This window comes from Labeo rohita, chromosome 17, assembly GCF_022985175.1.
Source record: "Labeo rohita strain BAU-BD-2019 chromosome 17, IGBB_LRoh.1.0, whole genome shotgun sequence".
Taxonomy (NCBI): Eukaryota; Metazoa; Chordata; class Actinopteri; order Cypriniformes; family Cyprinidae; genus Labeo; species Labeo rohita.
In genome coordinates, this window is record NC_066885.1 from 7,460,784 (window position 1) to 7,477,259 (window position 16,476).

General features: G+C 34.7%; 1 protein-coding gene across 1 annotated transcript; it reads right to left on the reverse strand.

Moving 5' to 3' along the window:
- Positions 1–443: 443 nt before the first annotated feature.
- kif28 (kinesin family member 28) lies at positions 444–14,579 on the reverse strand. The gene is given in 23 exon segments (XM_051133017.1): positions 444–705; positions 809–957; positions 2,565–2,703; positions 2,824–2,918; positions 3,224–3,390; positions 4,630–4,764; positions 4,833–5,119; positions 6,280–6,387; positions 6,893–7,004; positions 7,348–7,490; positions 7,625–7,748; positions 7,848–7,908; positions 7,992–8,082; positions 9,072–9,193; positions 9,272–9,414; positions 9,489–9,556; positions 9,745–9,856; positions 10,170–10,411; positions 12,382–12,609; positions 12,806–12,841; positions 13,767–13,970; positions 14,176–14,367; positions 14,505–14,579. Coding segments are annotated over 23 exon segments (3,192 nt in total). The 3' UTR covers positions 444–546.
- Between the last annotated feature and the right edge of the window lie 1,897 nt (positions 14,580–16,476).

Here is a 16,476-nt window from a genome sequence, read left to right on the forward strand (position 1 = left end):
TAACTTTAAACTTTAATATTATAGTAATATACTGTCAGGGTTCCCTAAATAGTTAACAGCATTAGTAAACATTTTTTTCCTTGAGAAAAACGGACATGTACTGTACCTGATATACATCCAAATAAATCAATATCAAATCGAATCAAGATATGTCAAAATCATGGTTCATATTGTTTCTGTTGTAGTTCATTTGTCCCAGTAGAAATGAATGGTTGAGTGCACTGCAATGTGGGATAAAATAGTCAATGCAGTGTGTTCGGGTTATATACATTTTAACAAATGCAAGTTTTAATGAGTATTCCAGTATACAAACAATTCTTACGCTGTGTAAACAGCAATACATGGTACACACAGCATTTAACTTTAAAAAAATTAGTTAGCATCCTATTCTAAATGCACTTTTAAGACAAAATCAGAGCATTAATAGTAAAAAAATGCAAATACTATAGTAAATCTTTCATGAATGTAGTACTTTGTTGACCTTTATTCAAGATTGAGTCTCAAAAGTGTGCAACTTCATGCAGGATGATTGATTTAATAGGTGTATCAGGACCAAATTCCAGACTTTTCTCTTTTTCGGCGTACAATGGCAGCCACATCCTGTTTAAGAGTGGTGACGCACTGTTCCAACTGTTCAGAAAAGTCCTTTAGGAGATACGTGTGTTCATCCACGTACAGTCTGAGACCTAGCAGGTCTGCTTCCTCCTATGGAGATATAAACGCACACGTATAGAAACATTACAATCAAAGCATGTATAACCAAAAGCACTCGCTCATGATTGGAATAGTTTCAGACTTGTGCAGTTACACTGGGTTTGTGTCTGCGGAGCCGCTGAAGTTGTCCTCTAACTGAGGTCATGCTGTGGTAGAATACTTTTAAGGCTTTGGCAAATTCAGCATCACAGCTGGGCCTCAGACTGCCTCTGCGTTCCTGCCGACCGCGGTTATTCTCCACACCTGCGGTAGAAGTGAAGGAGAATAACATAATGTGTGTTATGAACTGAGCATGTTAGGTAATGCAGTGGCCCACTTGTAGAAGAAATGCTGAGTTGTTGTGTGAATACATTTGTGTATTTGCAGGTTTCATGCTTGTTATTTTATCATTAATTGCAAAAAGGTATTGTTAGGGCCCTATGATTTCTGTGATAAGGAAAACACAGACAGAATTGCGGAATCCAGTGATAAAAATGGAATTTACAATATAGCGCAGATCGGAATGTCATGGAATTTGGCAAATATCATACATAAATATCATACCCATAGATACTAAAAAGTCTTCATGACAGCTTGTCAAAATAAAAGTTTGATTTAACCTATTAAATTGTGACAGAAATGTAGTACGTCTTAGTTCAGAATGTACTTCTTAAAGTAATAACAACAACAATAATAATAATAATAATAACATTTTAATAAAACTTTATTTAAGGAATATCACATTGGCATTTTATTGTATTTTAAAAGATTTGTTTAACTGTGAATGTTTTATGCCTTCATTTAATTACCACCATAATTGTATTAATAATTTTATAGTGCAATATTATTGTAAAAATGTAGCTTTATGAATTCAATTGCTTAGACATGCTTTCTGGTTACCACTGTAATTAAACCATCGAAACAGAATCAAACCAGAAAACAACAGAATTTGGGAGGAAAATTTAATTATGAGGGGGGATTTGTTGAACTTGTAATTTTTCAATTTCAATTTCAATTACTTTTTCAAATAAAGTTTAATAATTCTAATTAATCAAATTTCAATAAAAACAATTGAAAATGTCCCAGGCGAGCCCCCATTTTCTGTACAGCCTGACCAAATACACTACCAGCCAAAAGTTTTTCATTAAAAAAACCAAAGTGATCCAAAGTACAGGAAAAACATTACAATTTTGAAATATTTTTACTATTTAAAATAACTGTTTTCTATTTAAATATATTTTCAAATGTAATTTATTCCTGTGATTTCAAAGCTGAATTTTTAGTATCATTACTCCAGTCACATGATCTTTCAGAAATCATTCTAATATGCTGATATACTGCTCCAAAAAACAATATTATTATGTTAAAAACATAGTAGAAAATTATGTAAAAAAAAAAAAAAAAAAAAAAGAAAGAAAAAAAAGTAGAATTTTTCAGGTTTCTTTGATGAATAGAATAGCTCAGCAGAATAGTATTTATCTGAAATAGAAATCTTTTGCAACATTATAAATGTCTTTATCATCACTTTTGATCGATTTAAAGCATTCTTGCTAAATAAAAGTATTAATTTCTCTAAATGTTTCTTGAACAGCAAATCAGAATATTAGAATGATTTCTGAAGGATCATGTGACTGGAGTAATGATGCTAAAAATTCAGCTTTGATCACAGGAATAAATTACATTTTAAAATATATTCAAATAAAAAGCAGTTATTTTAAACAATACAAATATTTCAAAATTTTACTGTTTTTGCTGTACTTTGGATCAAATAAATGCAGGCTTGGTGAGCAGAAGAGACTTCTTTAAAAACCTTTGACTGTGTAACTTGACAGAGAAATAATGTTCTGCATGACTTAACAGAAAGTAGTCACCATTTCTGGCCGAGCTGAGTTGCTCTCTCAGAGCACTGTTTTCTTTCTTCAGCGCTGCGTTAGCATTTCTCAGCTGTTCCAAGTCCTGATGAAGGGCTCGGAGAGATGAGCTGAGGTCAGAGCCTCCAGTTTCTGCAGTCTAAACAAACATAAATACAAATTGTAGCCTGGCTCATGCAAAGCATTTTGGGTGTTAACAAATATAATGCACATTTACTGGAAAGGTAATATGCAAGGTCTGTTAATTTAAGGAATATACCGAGTTTTCTGATGCACTGATCTTGTCAATAATAATGCTGTCCTCCTGAGTCATCTTCACTCCATCCATACAGGAGACCAATTCAGAGCATCCTTCTACAAACACAAACATGTTTATTGGAGAAGGTCAAGAATGCAAATGGTTTGGCCTGATTCTTAATACAGTTTCTACAGCTTCTTTGTATTTTCTGTCATCAAATTGCATCATTATTTTAATCTCAACATACACTACTGTTCAAAAGTTTGGGGTCGGTAAAATATATAATAATAATACAAGAAAAAAGAAATTAATAAGAATACTTTTAAATTACCCATTAATTTGATTAAAATTGTTAGTAAATATATTTATAATTCTACAAAAGATTTCTATTTCTATTATAAATGCTGTTAGAGACTTTTACCCTGCAGACCCCACAGCTCCAGCACCAAGGCATTGCTTTGCAGGTAGTTGAGCAGTTCCTGAGATGTCCTCAGAGCAGTAAATTGGACTCTATGATCCAAGAGAGGGTTCACGTTGTGCCACACCACTGGAGTGTAGAGGGGTTGCGGACAGTCAAACACCTGAAACCTGTCAATTACAGTTCCGAACTTTAGTTGAACTTCAGTCTCTAGGCAAATCATTTAGCTTTTAGTAGCATTATGCTACATACAGTTGAAGTCAAAAGTTTACATACACCTTACAGAATCTGCAACATGCTAATTATTTTAGCAAAGTAAGAGGGATCATACAAACTGCATGTTTTTTTAATTTAGTACTGACCAAAAGTTTACATACACTTGATTCTTAATACTGTGTTGTTACCTGAATGATCCACAGATATGTTTTTTTGTTTAGTGATAGTTGTTCATGAGTCCCTTGTTTATCCTGAAGAGTTTAACTGCCCACTCTTTTTCAAGAAAGTCGTTCAGGTCTCATAAATTCTTTGGTTTTTCAGCATTTTTGTGTATCCATCTTTTCACACTGAGGACAACTGAGGAACTCATATGCAACTATTACTGAAGGTTCAAACATTCATTAATGCTATTTATGCTCTTATTTTGCCTTATTTTGCCCTGATCTTTAAATGATGGCGGCACGCACAGACGCTGCGGCTTTGTGCTCCCCACATAAGTGTTGTTTTATGTTAATAATGTTTTTTTTTTATTTCATTGTGCTACACAATGACAATTAAGTACTACTACTACTTAATGCTGTGTGTTTCCTTCTGGAGAATCAGTGAGCGTTTGAACCTTCTGTAATAGTTGCAGTTTTGTTTATTTGAAAGAGTTCAAATACACAAAAATGCTGGAAAACCAAAGACTCAAGGATGAAGGATTTTTCTGATAAACAGAGGGCAGTTTAACTATTCAGGACAAACAAGGGACTCATGAACAACTATCACTAAACAAAAAAACAAATGAACAGCTGTGGATCATTCAGGTAACGACAGTATTAAGAATCAAGTGTATGTAAACTTTTGAACGGGGTCTTTTTTATAAATTGAACTACCATTTTCTCTTTTGGACTATATGTAAACATCTTTTATGTGAAGTATCTTAATCAGGTCAGTACTAAATAAACAATAACATGCATTTTGTATGATCCCTCTTATTTTGGTAAAATAATTAACATTTTGCAGATTCTGAAAGGGGGGTGTAAACTTTTGACCTCAACTGTATGGTGACAAATTTGACCAATTTATTTTAGGACATGCTTAAGTATTATTTATAATATAGAACAGAACTAAACATAAAATCTGTATAAATACTTCCTCATGAAGAGTTCAACAATCTACATTACATACAGCCAGCACTGATCCGAACTAACCCGATTTGCACGCCTCTGTTACGAGCCTCTTTAACCCAGCGTAAGCCACAGCACTGATCCAAAACCAGCTGAAAGTCCAGGCGTTTCCCAAGCAGCTCTGACGGGTCTATAAGGATGTCGTCTTCACCCAGTGGCCTGCAATATATAAATATTACAGCACAGCACTACTAATTTCTATATTTAAATGCAGAAATGCTACCCACAATCCTGTTGGGCTGCAGGGCACTAGCTGTGCCTGCAGTATGGCCTCCTCCGTTCCTTCCGGACCCACCACTTCCACCTGCTCCTCCAGAGGGATGCGGAACGCCAGGGACTGCAGCCACAAGTGAGCGCTGCCCAGGTGCAGAGGCTCCAGAGGATCCCAGAACGGATCTCTGTCCCTGGGAAGAGGAGCTCGGTCTGCCCCCTCTCCCCCGACCACCTGCTGCTGGTACACCTCCTCCATCAGAAACTTACGGTTGACAAATTTGGCCTTGGACCACATCCACACCTAAGAAGACAACAAGCACGGACATCTAGATCATAACAGAGCTCATGTTTTTATGAAAAGTCTGAAAGACGCAGCAGCAAAAATTGGATGTTTAAATATAACGATCAGAGAGAGGGTGGAAAATAGGCATGTAAAAACTCTTGAGTATTATAAAAGTGAATTTGAGGCCAATAAAGGCTCCAAAATGATTCCTTCCAAGCATGTTGGACACAAAAGAAGATATTCTGAAGAATGCTGGTAACCAAACAGTATCCACTGACTTCCATAATATGGAAAAAATGCTATGGAAGACAATAGCTACCAGCAACCTTTTGGTTATCAATATTCTTCAAAATATCTTCTTTTGTGTTCAACAGATGAAAGAAACTCTAACAGGCATGGAACAACATGAGGTTGAGTAAATTATGACAACATTTTCATTTTGGCCTAAACACTGCCTTTAATATCGAGTGAGAGCCGGAACGTTTTGTGCGTGCTGTGGGATAATATAACATCAACAGACTCGTGCTTCGGCTCTACATTTGATTCTGTAATTGCATTAGTCTCTTATTCAATTACACTGGTCCATGTTTTCAAAAACATCTAATTAGATCTTTGAAAACTAAATCAGCAGACATCTGTGTCAAACACTGGTTGCCAGTTAAGGCTTCTGTACATTACTTTTTAACAACTTGCTTCTGTACTCTGAGAAAGAGACTATTTACTCTTCACATTCTTCTTGCCGCTCTTACGTATGTATTTAGCAAAACTAAAGGAGCCTAAGTGCCCCTACTATGCCCTTTCCAATATTCCAATATTGTGTAATGTAGCTGTATGTGAATGTAGACGATCTACAAAGTTGTAAAGTGCAGGATAAATAAAGTTATTGTCTCACAAAAGAGCCCTGCACAACGTAGACCAATCACAACAGACTGGGCCAGCTGACTGCAGGCTCACATAAAGGAGGGGTTTAGAGAGACTGAATTTTTTTAACTGCTTCAGATGAATCATTTGAGAATCGCTGGAAAATAAGGTGACATTAAATGCATATTTTGAAAAAACAAAAGCATTTTTTGACCTTGCATGCATGGAAACCTATTAGAGGAGACTCCCAAAACTATATTAGGAACCTTAAAAATGGCATAATATGGGCACTTTAAGTCAAATGCAGACAGACTCACCTGTTTGCTCTCCACAGATGTAACTCTCACTGCAATGTCCTTCTCCAGGTCATGACCCTTAGAGTCTGACATTGCCAGGTTCTTGATTTCCAGTTTGAATTCAACTCCCTGAAAAGGTAAGAATTGTGATTTAAAGGTGCATTACTTTTTACATTTTCCTATACTTATACCAGCATATTATATACATTAACATATTTAGTTAAAACTGCCATTGTAGGAGTATGTGTGTGTGAATGATTATTTCATATAAAAACTGAAAGAATAAGGTAATAAAACTATGCTGGGTCAGAAATCTCTCGGATTTCATCAAAAATATATTAATTTGTGTTCTGAAGATGAACGAAGGTCTTACAGGTTTGGAACGACATGAGGGTAAGTAATTAATGACTGAATTTTAATTTTTAGGTGAACTATTCCTTTAAGTTCAATAGACAAAAAAACTCATACAGGTTTAAAACAGCTTGAGAATGAGTACACAATCACAGAATTTACATTTTTGGTTGAACTATCCCTTTAAGCTCCTTTTCATGCTAAGAGGCATTATTCAGCTATTGGTTTCCAAAAAATATATTATTACATTTTACATGATCACAAGTGTTATCACTGTACTCACCTTCTTTAACTCTTTACTCATCTGATTAGCTTCTGTCACCATGGGCATCAGCTTTATATAGTCATAAAACACAGCCAGTAGACTGGGGTCGGGCTGGTGTGGCCCTGTAAGTGTTGTTATTGTTAACGAAAACTAATAAACTTTATTTTCATTAATTGAAATAGAGCTGAAATAAAATAAAATGCAAATATTAGCTAAAAAACATTTTTTAATTTTTTTTAAATTATGCCCTTCGAAACAAAAACTACTAAAAATTACAAAAATATTGAAAAATGAAACGAAAAATAAAAATATAAAAAATTAATCTATTTCAAAATATTATTTAATTCTATAAAAGTGCATAAATAATACTAAAATTGCACTGAATTAATCTAAATGAAACAAACCTAAAAATATCTAATAAACAATGGACATTTCAAGTGATTTAACACCTACGGTGGCCCTGATTGTCACATAGAGACTGAATGTGGAAGCCCTCGGCTGCTGCCAGCTCAGATTGGAAGTAATCATAATCGTAACGACTCCAGTCCTCTCCTGAGCGCTCCGAAGGGAAGCCGATGAACAGGTAAGTGCTGTTCGAACCCAGGACGAGTCGATCCTTCATCAGCAAGGGTCAAAGGCAGTTTAACGCTCAGCTGGTTCAATACTAACTTAAGATAACCATTCTCATTCATATTTGAAAATGCAAATCATGATGAATTGAGAAATAGCTCATACACATAATAAACACACCAAATGCTGAAGCTCTATCCTTTTGGATATCTGCACTCCATTCACAATGACCTTTGACCCGGACACAGGAGTAATTAATACTCTCCTTTGCTGGTTTGAGAAAACAGCATGTTTTTCCTGAATGCTGAAAACAGTAAAAACAGAATATCAGCTCGCATTTTGCAACTTAATAAATCTACAGAGACAACATTAATGTTCATGATTTTTTTCGTGCTTGACTCACCCTAGACCTCTGATACAGAGCGACCTGGGCGAGTTGTCTGCCAGACCTATATCCCATTCACCTTCTCATAAAGAACATATATATTGCATTCAGTTAATATATGGATATAACTGGACTGATGGCACTATTGTAAGCCAAACTCACCTTCCTGAATGAAGAGCTTCACGACGCCAGACAGCTGAGCATCCTCATTGATATTCATTATATACGGATGCATCTGCATCATCCTTCGCTCCTAAATCAGGAAGAGATTTCCAAGATAGAGATTGGTAATTAAATGAGGGAAAGAATTCTTGATTGCTGGAGGAGGAACTGTCCATAACAGTTTTGTTATTTTTAACTAAAATTAAAACAAAACTATTTTAAATTGTTTTTAATTAATGTAAATTAAAGTAGAAACTAACTATAAACATCATACAAAAAGTACATAAAAAAAAAAAAAAAAAAAAAAAAAAAAAAAAAAAAAAAAAAAAAATATATATATATAAAAAATAACTGAAATAAGTTTTATTCTTTATAGAAATATATATGTATATATAAGTACATATAAAATCAATATAAATTAAAGCTAACTGAAAATAACATAATAATAAAAAAAACATAAATAAAATATATACAATAAACAAAACACCAACAAAAAATAAACAAATAAAATAATAAAATGTGGCCCAGAGTAAAGGAATATCAATAAATTGATATAACTAAAATGAGAAATGCAAAAAATAAATAAAAATAATTTGTAAATAATAAAAACTACAAAGACTACAAAAACAACAAAATTACTAAAACTAAAATTATATTTCAATCTATTTAAATTCAACATACGGTGGCCCTGATTAATCACATAACAAAATGACTAAAACAAACTGAAATTAAAATCAAAACTTAAAACATAAAAACAAAATAAATAAATAAATACATACATACATACATACATAAATAATCAAACAAGCAAACAAATAAAATAAAATAAAATAATAAAATAAATTAAAATAAAATAAAATAAAATAAAATAATGCTAAAACAAAATAAAAGTAAATTCAAAACACTGAATGAATGTAATATAATCAGCTTTTGCGGCCCAGAGTAAAGGAATAAAAATAAATTGTGTAATTGGGTAAATTTATTAAACTATGAATGCTCTAAATTCAGATACCATTACTGATTTTAAAGGCCAAATTTAAATTTAAAGGCCACACTGTGTAAAAGAGCATCTTTGTGTACCTGTGTTATAGTTGCATACTGAGTCTCCCAGTCTTTCAGGGCCTCTTGAAGATGTTGCTCCCACAGTGTCTGAATAGCTCGAATCTGCAGCTCGTTATGAGTCAACAATCGCCGCAGCTCCTCTACAACAGACAACATGTTGAATTAGACGAAATGTACTTGCATTTAAAGTTTCTTTGTATTTCTATTACTTCACATACTCGTTTCATCATCAGCTTTACGGCCTTCTTGGCCCAGTCGGCTTAGTCTCAGAAGTAGTTTGGCATTCTCTGCCTTGAGCTCCTTCACCAGTCGTTCTGTGGGACTCTCATTCACCACTGCTTTATTTTGGATCCTCTTTGCTCTGAAAAGAGGGACAATGTGTCCAGTGGAATATATTACGTATATTAGTCTAATGCAAAACTTGCAAAACTCCACCTCTCTGCATATCGAAGAGTAGAAAGAGACTCTTCATAGCACATATCTGCAGGGCTCAAGGTTGCAATCTGTGTATGAGGACAAGAAACACTTGCAATTATTCAAAAACATCATTACTACCATATTCTAGTTTAGTTTGCCTTAAAAAAAGATGTGAACATCTTGGATGACATGGGGTGAGTAAATTATCAGGGATTTTTTTGTGGAAGTGAACTTATCCTTTAAGAAAACTCTATGCAAAGTTACAGAATCTTACCATGACGGTTCGACTGTTACCACCAAGAGCAGACTGCAGTAATTTGGTGAGGACGGAGTCTCTATAAGGGATGTGAACTACTTTCTTCCCAAGAGTCATGTCTGCAAGAGCACTATACAGACAGATAAATGCATAAACAATTCATAATGGTATAGTAAACACAAATTAAATCTACAGTGGCACCAAAAAGAATTTAGACACTTAAACCAAGCTTAAGAATTAATGTTGAATTAATCTACAGTTTTGTTACACGGCAAATCATATATCACCAAATAAACAAATATGGGAATGAAATATTAACTTAAATTTAAATGATTTTATACTCCTACAGTACATTATCTTAAAGCTTCTGCTAAATAATAATTTTATATTAGCACTCTCAGGTCATTTTCACAATCAGTAACAGAGAACATTGCATCACTTGCGTTTATATACAACAAGAGAGCAATTGATAAACACCGCTTCCATAGACAACACTAAAATGAGAAAATATCTGATATATATCTGCTGACCTGATGACATTTCCAAGGGTAGTTAAGCTGAGATTGATGGCAGTGCCCTCTTTCAGCCTGTCGGCCTCTGACCCTGATGACCTTTGTCTCTCACTACCAGCCAGGTCCACTAGGTAAATGTTGGACTGTTTGGTGATGCACTCCTTTGAGAAAATCTACAAGCACAGGAAAATACAAGTATAGAACATCTAAGAAAATAGCACTATCATTTAAGTTTATAATATCATTGAAAATAAGTGAATGAAACTATCATTCATTTCAGTTCAGCTCTTGGACTGAGCAGTGTTATTTTAGCATTATTAAAAAAGTTTTTTTTCTTAATATAATATGAATTCGTTTTTATTTTTGTATTTTCCTTTATATTTTAATTTAAGATAATTTTGTGTGTCTCTTACATTTTTTTATGTGTCTACATAGTTTTTATTAATTATTATTTAGGTTTTTTTAAAGGGGTCATCAGATGGAAAGTTCACTTTTACAAGTTGTTTAAACATTAATGTGTGTTGGCAGTGTATGTACACATCTACCCTACAATGATAAAAATCCATGCAGTGGTTTTTAATTAATCTGTAAAAATAATATCCCCTTTTTCAAATCGAGCCATTCTCAGATGCCTGTTGGTGTGGCGTCACACCGACAGAGGCCGCTCCCGTGGTAGTTGATTGACATGAGCGTCTTACCTCAGATCAGCTGTCAGAGTCCGTACTCTTTGTTTCGATGCTGGAGCAGGGATGTAAGTTAGACAAGAATATCTCCAATTGAGTGATTGAGATGTTGTGTTGCTGGATGTAATAATGAACATAGTGGTCGTCATTTACTCCCAACATCTGAGCCACTGAAGACGCAGTGGATTAAGTTTGTCTGTGAATGGAATGCGTCTCCCGATCTACATATATCCGTCTTTGTTCACGCGAATCATTCGTGATCCAGCTTCACTTACAGCAGAAGTGAGTATAAGGGTTTTTTATGAATCTTTGCGATCGCCTTTCCTAATAACTGCAGCTAAAGTAAACAGGCTCGTCACTCCACAGAGAGAAGAGAGGGGCGGGGCAAGCAGAGCTCATTAACATTTAAAGCAACCTCGACCAGAACAAGATGATTTTTGCAGAGCTGATTTTGACAAGGTAAAAGGGTGTTGTTTTACACTTCCATTGAGAATTTTTAACCAAAGTATATTAAAGACTTTTCATTAAGACGCTAAAGAATCATATCAACTTGTGGAAAATGGGCATCCGATGACCCCTTTAATACATCAAGTTAAACTAAATGAAAAAGAGAAACATTTTATTTCAAATAACTTTTTTATGGTTTTAGTTAAAAAGATAGTTCACCCAAAAATGAAAATTCTGTCATTAATTACTCACCTTCATGTTGTTCCAACCCCGTAAGACCTTCGTTCATCTTTGGAACATAAATTAAAATATTTTTGATGAAATCCAAGTGTTTTCTGACCCTGCATATACAGCAATGTCACTACCACGTTCAAGGCCCAGAAAGATAGTAAATATCTAATATTAAAATCTGAAAAAAAATCTGAGAGTAATTAATGACAGAATTTTCATTTTGGGGTGAACTAACCCTTTAACTAGTTCTGCATTCTTGTGAAAACTGCCATTAACAATCAGTGAACCCATGTTGTGCACTGCACAACAAATATCTTTACATCTTGCCTATAATTTATTGATAATAACTTAATAATAACATTTGTGAGAGTTCATAACAGTAAGTTCATGGGCGACTGAATTAAAGGCCACTGATTGAGCACTAAGTCACGACTGTGATTCGCTACAAGGCACAGCGCTAAAAGAAACACGCTGTGAACAGAAACCTTTGACACAGTAAATAGAAATATGTGTAGACACAATTACTTCATTGCAGCTGCCGTAACCATAATCACAATTTATATTTAATTCATTATGTAGCCCTAAATTTTAAAAAACATATCAGATCAGTTATCTGGATACAGGGTCAGAAAACAGAAGGTTCTTCATGTGGACAAACTGTAAATAAATACAGTGCAGCTACCCTGTTTTGTAATAGGGTGATTGCATGTTAACGCCATGTGTAAATAATGCTAGTGAAGACATTTTCAGACTAGGTGCGATATGCTTGCCAGAAAAGAGACCTGTTTGAGCTGGATGATGATGAGCATGTGCGAGCGACTGCTGTTGGCGTTCATGTGTGTGGCCGCAGTGGTGCGCGTGCGTGTTCCCTGCTCCATCAGCTGCTCCACCTGCACTGCACTGTCGCAGGGCACCCGTCTCAGCCCTTCTACGTAGAAACCCCTCTGCTGGTCCTCTCGTACCCGCAGACCACCCGTAGATCGGCTGGTCTTTGATAGCAGGTCTGCAACCTGAGCACAGTTTGAAGTGCTACTCAAATCAAGCAAAACATTACTTTAATAACATAAACCCTATAAACATCACTTATAAACCGTTTCATCCACAGTACACATACTACAAATAAATTAGGGAGTGAACTTTTGGAACCGTTAGACATAAAACAGTTAAACGTGAATTCATTAGCAACAGATAAAGGTGAATTCGTACCTGTTCATTGTAGATTTCCAACATGCTGAAAAATACCTGTATTTGGTAAAAAAAAAAAAAAAAAAGTAGTATTAGTAGTATTTTCACACACATGCATTTTTTTTATATTTAAGGCTAAATTTAAGATTTATGTATCTGATATATAAACAAACAGTTTTAACATAAACTAATAATGATAATAATAACATAATGGATGCTTATTTATCAGTCATACATAAATGAAACAGGTAAGATTTCTGCACATAGTGTATTAACTCCTGAATCAATTTGATTTTCCATTTATGCAAATTCCTTTCATTTAGTTAAAAATATGAACATGAACAACCATACTGCATTAGTTAAAATGCATGAGAATGAAGCAAAGAACATGCTCCATGAAAATATTTAGTACATTTCCTACCATAAATATATCAAAACTTAATTTTGATTAATAATATGCATTGCTAAGAGCTTCATTTGGACAACTTCAAAGGTGATTTTCTCCATTTTTTTTTTTTTTTGCACCTTCTGATTCCAGATTTTCAAGTAGTTGTATCTGGGACAAATATTGTCCTATTCTAATAAATCATACATCAATGAAAAACTTCTTTATTCAATATGAATATCAGTTTCAGAAAATGTAGCCTTATGACTGGTTTTGTGGTCCAGGGTCACATATATATTTTTACTAGGTAAACAGTCTTGCATTGGGGATTTAATAATGCATATTACAATGCATCTATTTGACAATAAGAATTCACTGCATCAAACAAATTTGATTATAATTGCTTTTTGACAAAATACTGTTAGTTCATATATTGCACTGAAATGCAAATGTGTAAATGCATGCCACCTATAAGCAGCATTAAACAGACAGTGTATAGACAAATGTGTAAATGCCACACCAGAGGCACCTCTGAGCCATCTTTGCAGTGCAAATTTGGCAAAACAGTCAGGTGTTATATGAATTTAATAGACAAACCTGACACTGTCTGCTTTCTTGCATGCTCCTAATAGATTGAAACAGTCTTTCGCAGAGGGTGGGTATCAGGCCTTTGTTAGGACCATAACCAACCATGGAGTAACTCTTCCCAGAGCCAGTCTGCCCATATGCCAGTAATGTGGCATTGTAGCCCTGCAGTGCATTATCAAGAATGCCCTGTCCCAAATCCAGAAACACACATGCCTGTAAATGAACAAGAGAGACAGAGGGATTGAACCAAATAGGAACTTTGTTTGTTCAGCTGTTCAAGTTCATCAGACTCCACAAACCCAAAAACACCATCACAATAAATACAGCAGCAATTGTAGTACAGCATTTTAAAGCTTGCTTTTAAGCATAGACAAAGATGCAAGGTGAGATATTCTCTATATAAACTGATATCAGTTACCTGGTCAGCATAGCGCCCACCTGTCTCCTCAGGGACAAACAGACCATCTTTGTTCCTACTGAAGCCACTGTGAGACCAGTAAGTGTAGTCGAAAGTGAAGGCGCGGCTGTTCTGCGGGTTGCGAGGGTCTTGAATACTGATATTGTTGGAGGTCACTGAAATAATGCAGCGACTGCCTGCATCCCGCTCCCTCTGTATAAAAAAAGCTGAGTCTTCAAAGCTGTTGTTCCATCTCAACGTGTTAAAAAAGACCTCTAAATTAAATCCTACCAAATGAAGTTTAAAACACATTATGTCTGCAGTTTTTGAGATGATCTAGTCGTACTAACCTTATTGAAGGGTCTGACCCGGACTGCCACTTTCACACAGTCCTTGCTGGCCATTTCCAGTCCCCTTGCCCTCATGCTCACGTGGATACACTGGAAACAGAAAACACAGAATGAGTGACGGAGCGACAGGCTGAAACCTGAGTGCTTTGTTACTCTTACTTTCTACCAGAGCCCAGCAAGATGAATAATACAGTAGCTTTGGCTTCTCCAAAGATCATTTCCACAGTCCCCATGCTCTAATAATGGAGGTAAATTCTAGGATGAAGTGCTCTTTTTTCATTTGGGTCATTGTGGCAGCTTATTAGATGAACAATTCATTGTCCTAGTTGTCTATTAGTGGCGACTGCTAGTTACTGCTAAAATAAAAATTCTGCCATTAATATCCTCACGACCTTCCGGTCTTGCAAACTGGTGTGTCTTACCCTATTATTTTAATGTATTATCTTAATTACGAGCACACTGGTTTGTAGTGCAAACAGTTTTACAGTTTACTGCACGTTGTTATTTTTCTTGTTGTTTCTCTACAGCGCCTTATGAACCAGAAGTCTCACACATTACCAGAAAACACCTTACTTTCGCATTGAAAAATAAGGTGGATAGCGGCTAATAAACCAGAAGTCTTGCCCATAAGCTTACTTCCGTATGGTGACGCATTGCTGTGAGACACACATTAGTTTTTGCGCTCAATTATGTTGTAATAACGACATGTTATGTCGTTTTAATGACATCTTTTCTCGTTAAAACGACACCATTTCTTATATAAGTTTTGTTGTTAAAACATCTTTTCACATAAAAACAATATGTTATGTCAATAAAACGACATAATTATCTTATTAAAACACTCATTACAATGACATCTTTTCTCGTAAAAACGAGATATGTTGTTAAAACGTCATCTTTTCTTGTAATAACGAAATGTGACCCTGGACCACAAAACCAGTCTTAAGTCGCTGGGGTATATTTGTAGCAATAGCCAAAAATGGGTCAAAATTATTGATTTTTCTTTTATGGCAAAAATCATTAGGAAATTAAGTAAAGATCATGTTCCATTAAGATATTTTGTTAAATTACTACTGTAAATGTATGAAAACTTAATTTTTGATTAGTAATATACATTGTTAAGAACATTATTTGAAGAACTTTAAAGGATTTTCTCAATATTTAGATTTTTTTTGCACCCTCAGATTCCTGATTTTTAAATAGTTGTATCTTGGCCAAATATTGTCCTATTCTAACAAACCATACATCAATGAAAAGCTTATTTCATTTGATGTATAAATCTCAATTTTGAACAAATGACCCTTATGACTGGTTTTGTGATCCAGGGTCACAAATGTTTTCCCATTACAATGACATTTTTTCTAGTAAAAAACGAGATATCTTGTTAATGACAATAATCTCAACGAGATGCTTTTTTTCATGCTGTCAAACAGACAATTATTTAGTTTAAATGACATCTTTTCACGTAATAACGATATTTTTCTTGTTACAGTGGACCTTTCTCACATTTCCAGGTTTCTCATAGCGGAAGTCGTCATAGTTGGGTAAAATCTGAGGGCAGTGAATGGGAGAGTACCACAAATATATTTTTTTGCATTCACATTTGCTCAAATAGCAAAGGGAAAACGACACAATAGTGTTTTCACGACTCAGTCAAACGAACTGATATCGGCAGTCAGAAGAGACAACGTCAAATTTACACCCTTGCATAGCGTTAACTAGTTTTTTGTAACGTGATGAAAATGTGGTATAATACAACGTACAGTGTTATAAATGCACATACACATTTTTAAAAATCAAAATATAAAAAAAATTAAAGGATTTATGATCACGATGACCGTTAAAACGCGTCATCACAGGCTTGTGAAAAGGGTCCATGACATCTTTTTTTGTAAAAAACGAGATGTTATAATGTAAAAACGACAATCATTTCATTAAAATGACATCTTTTCTCATAATAACGAGATGTGTT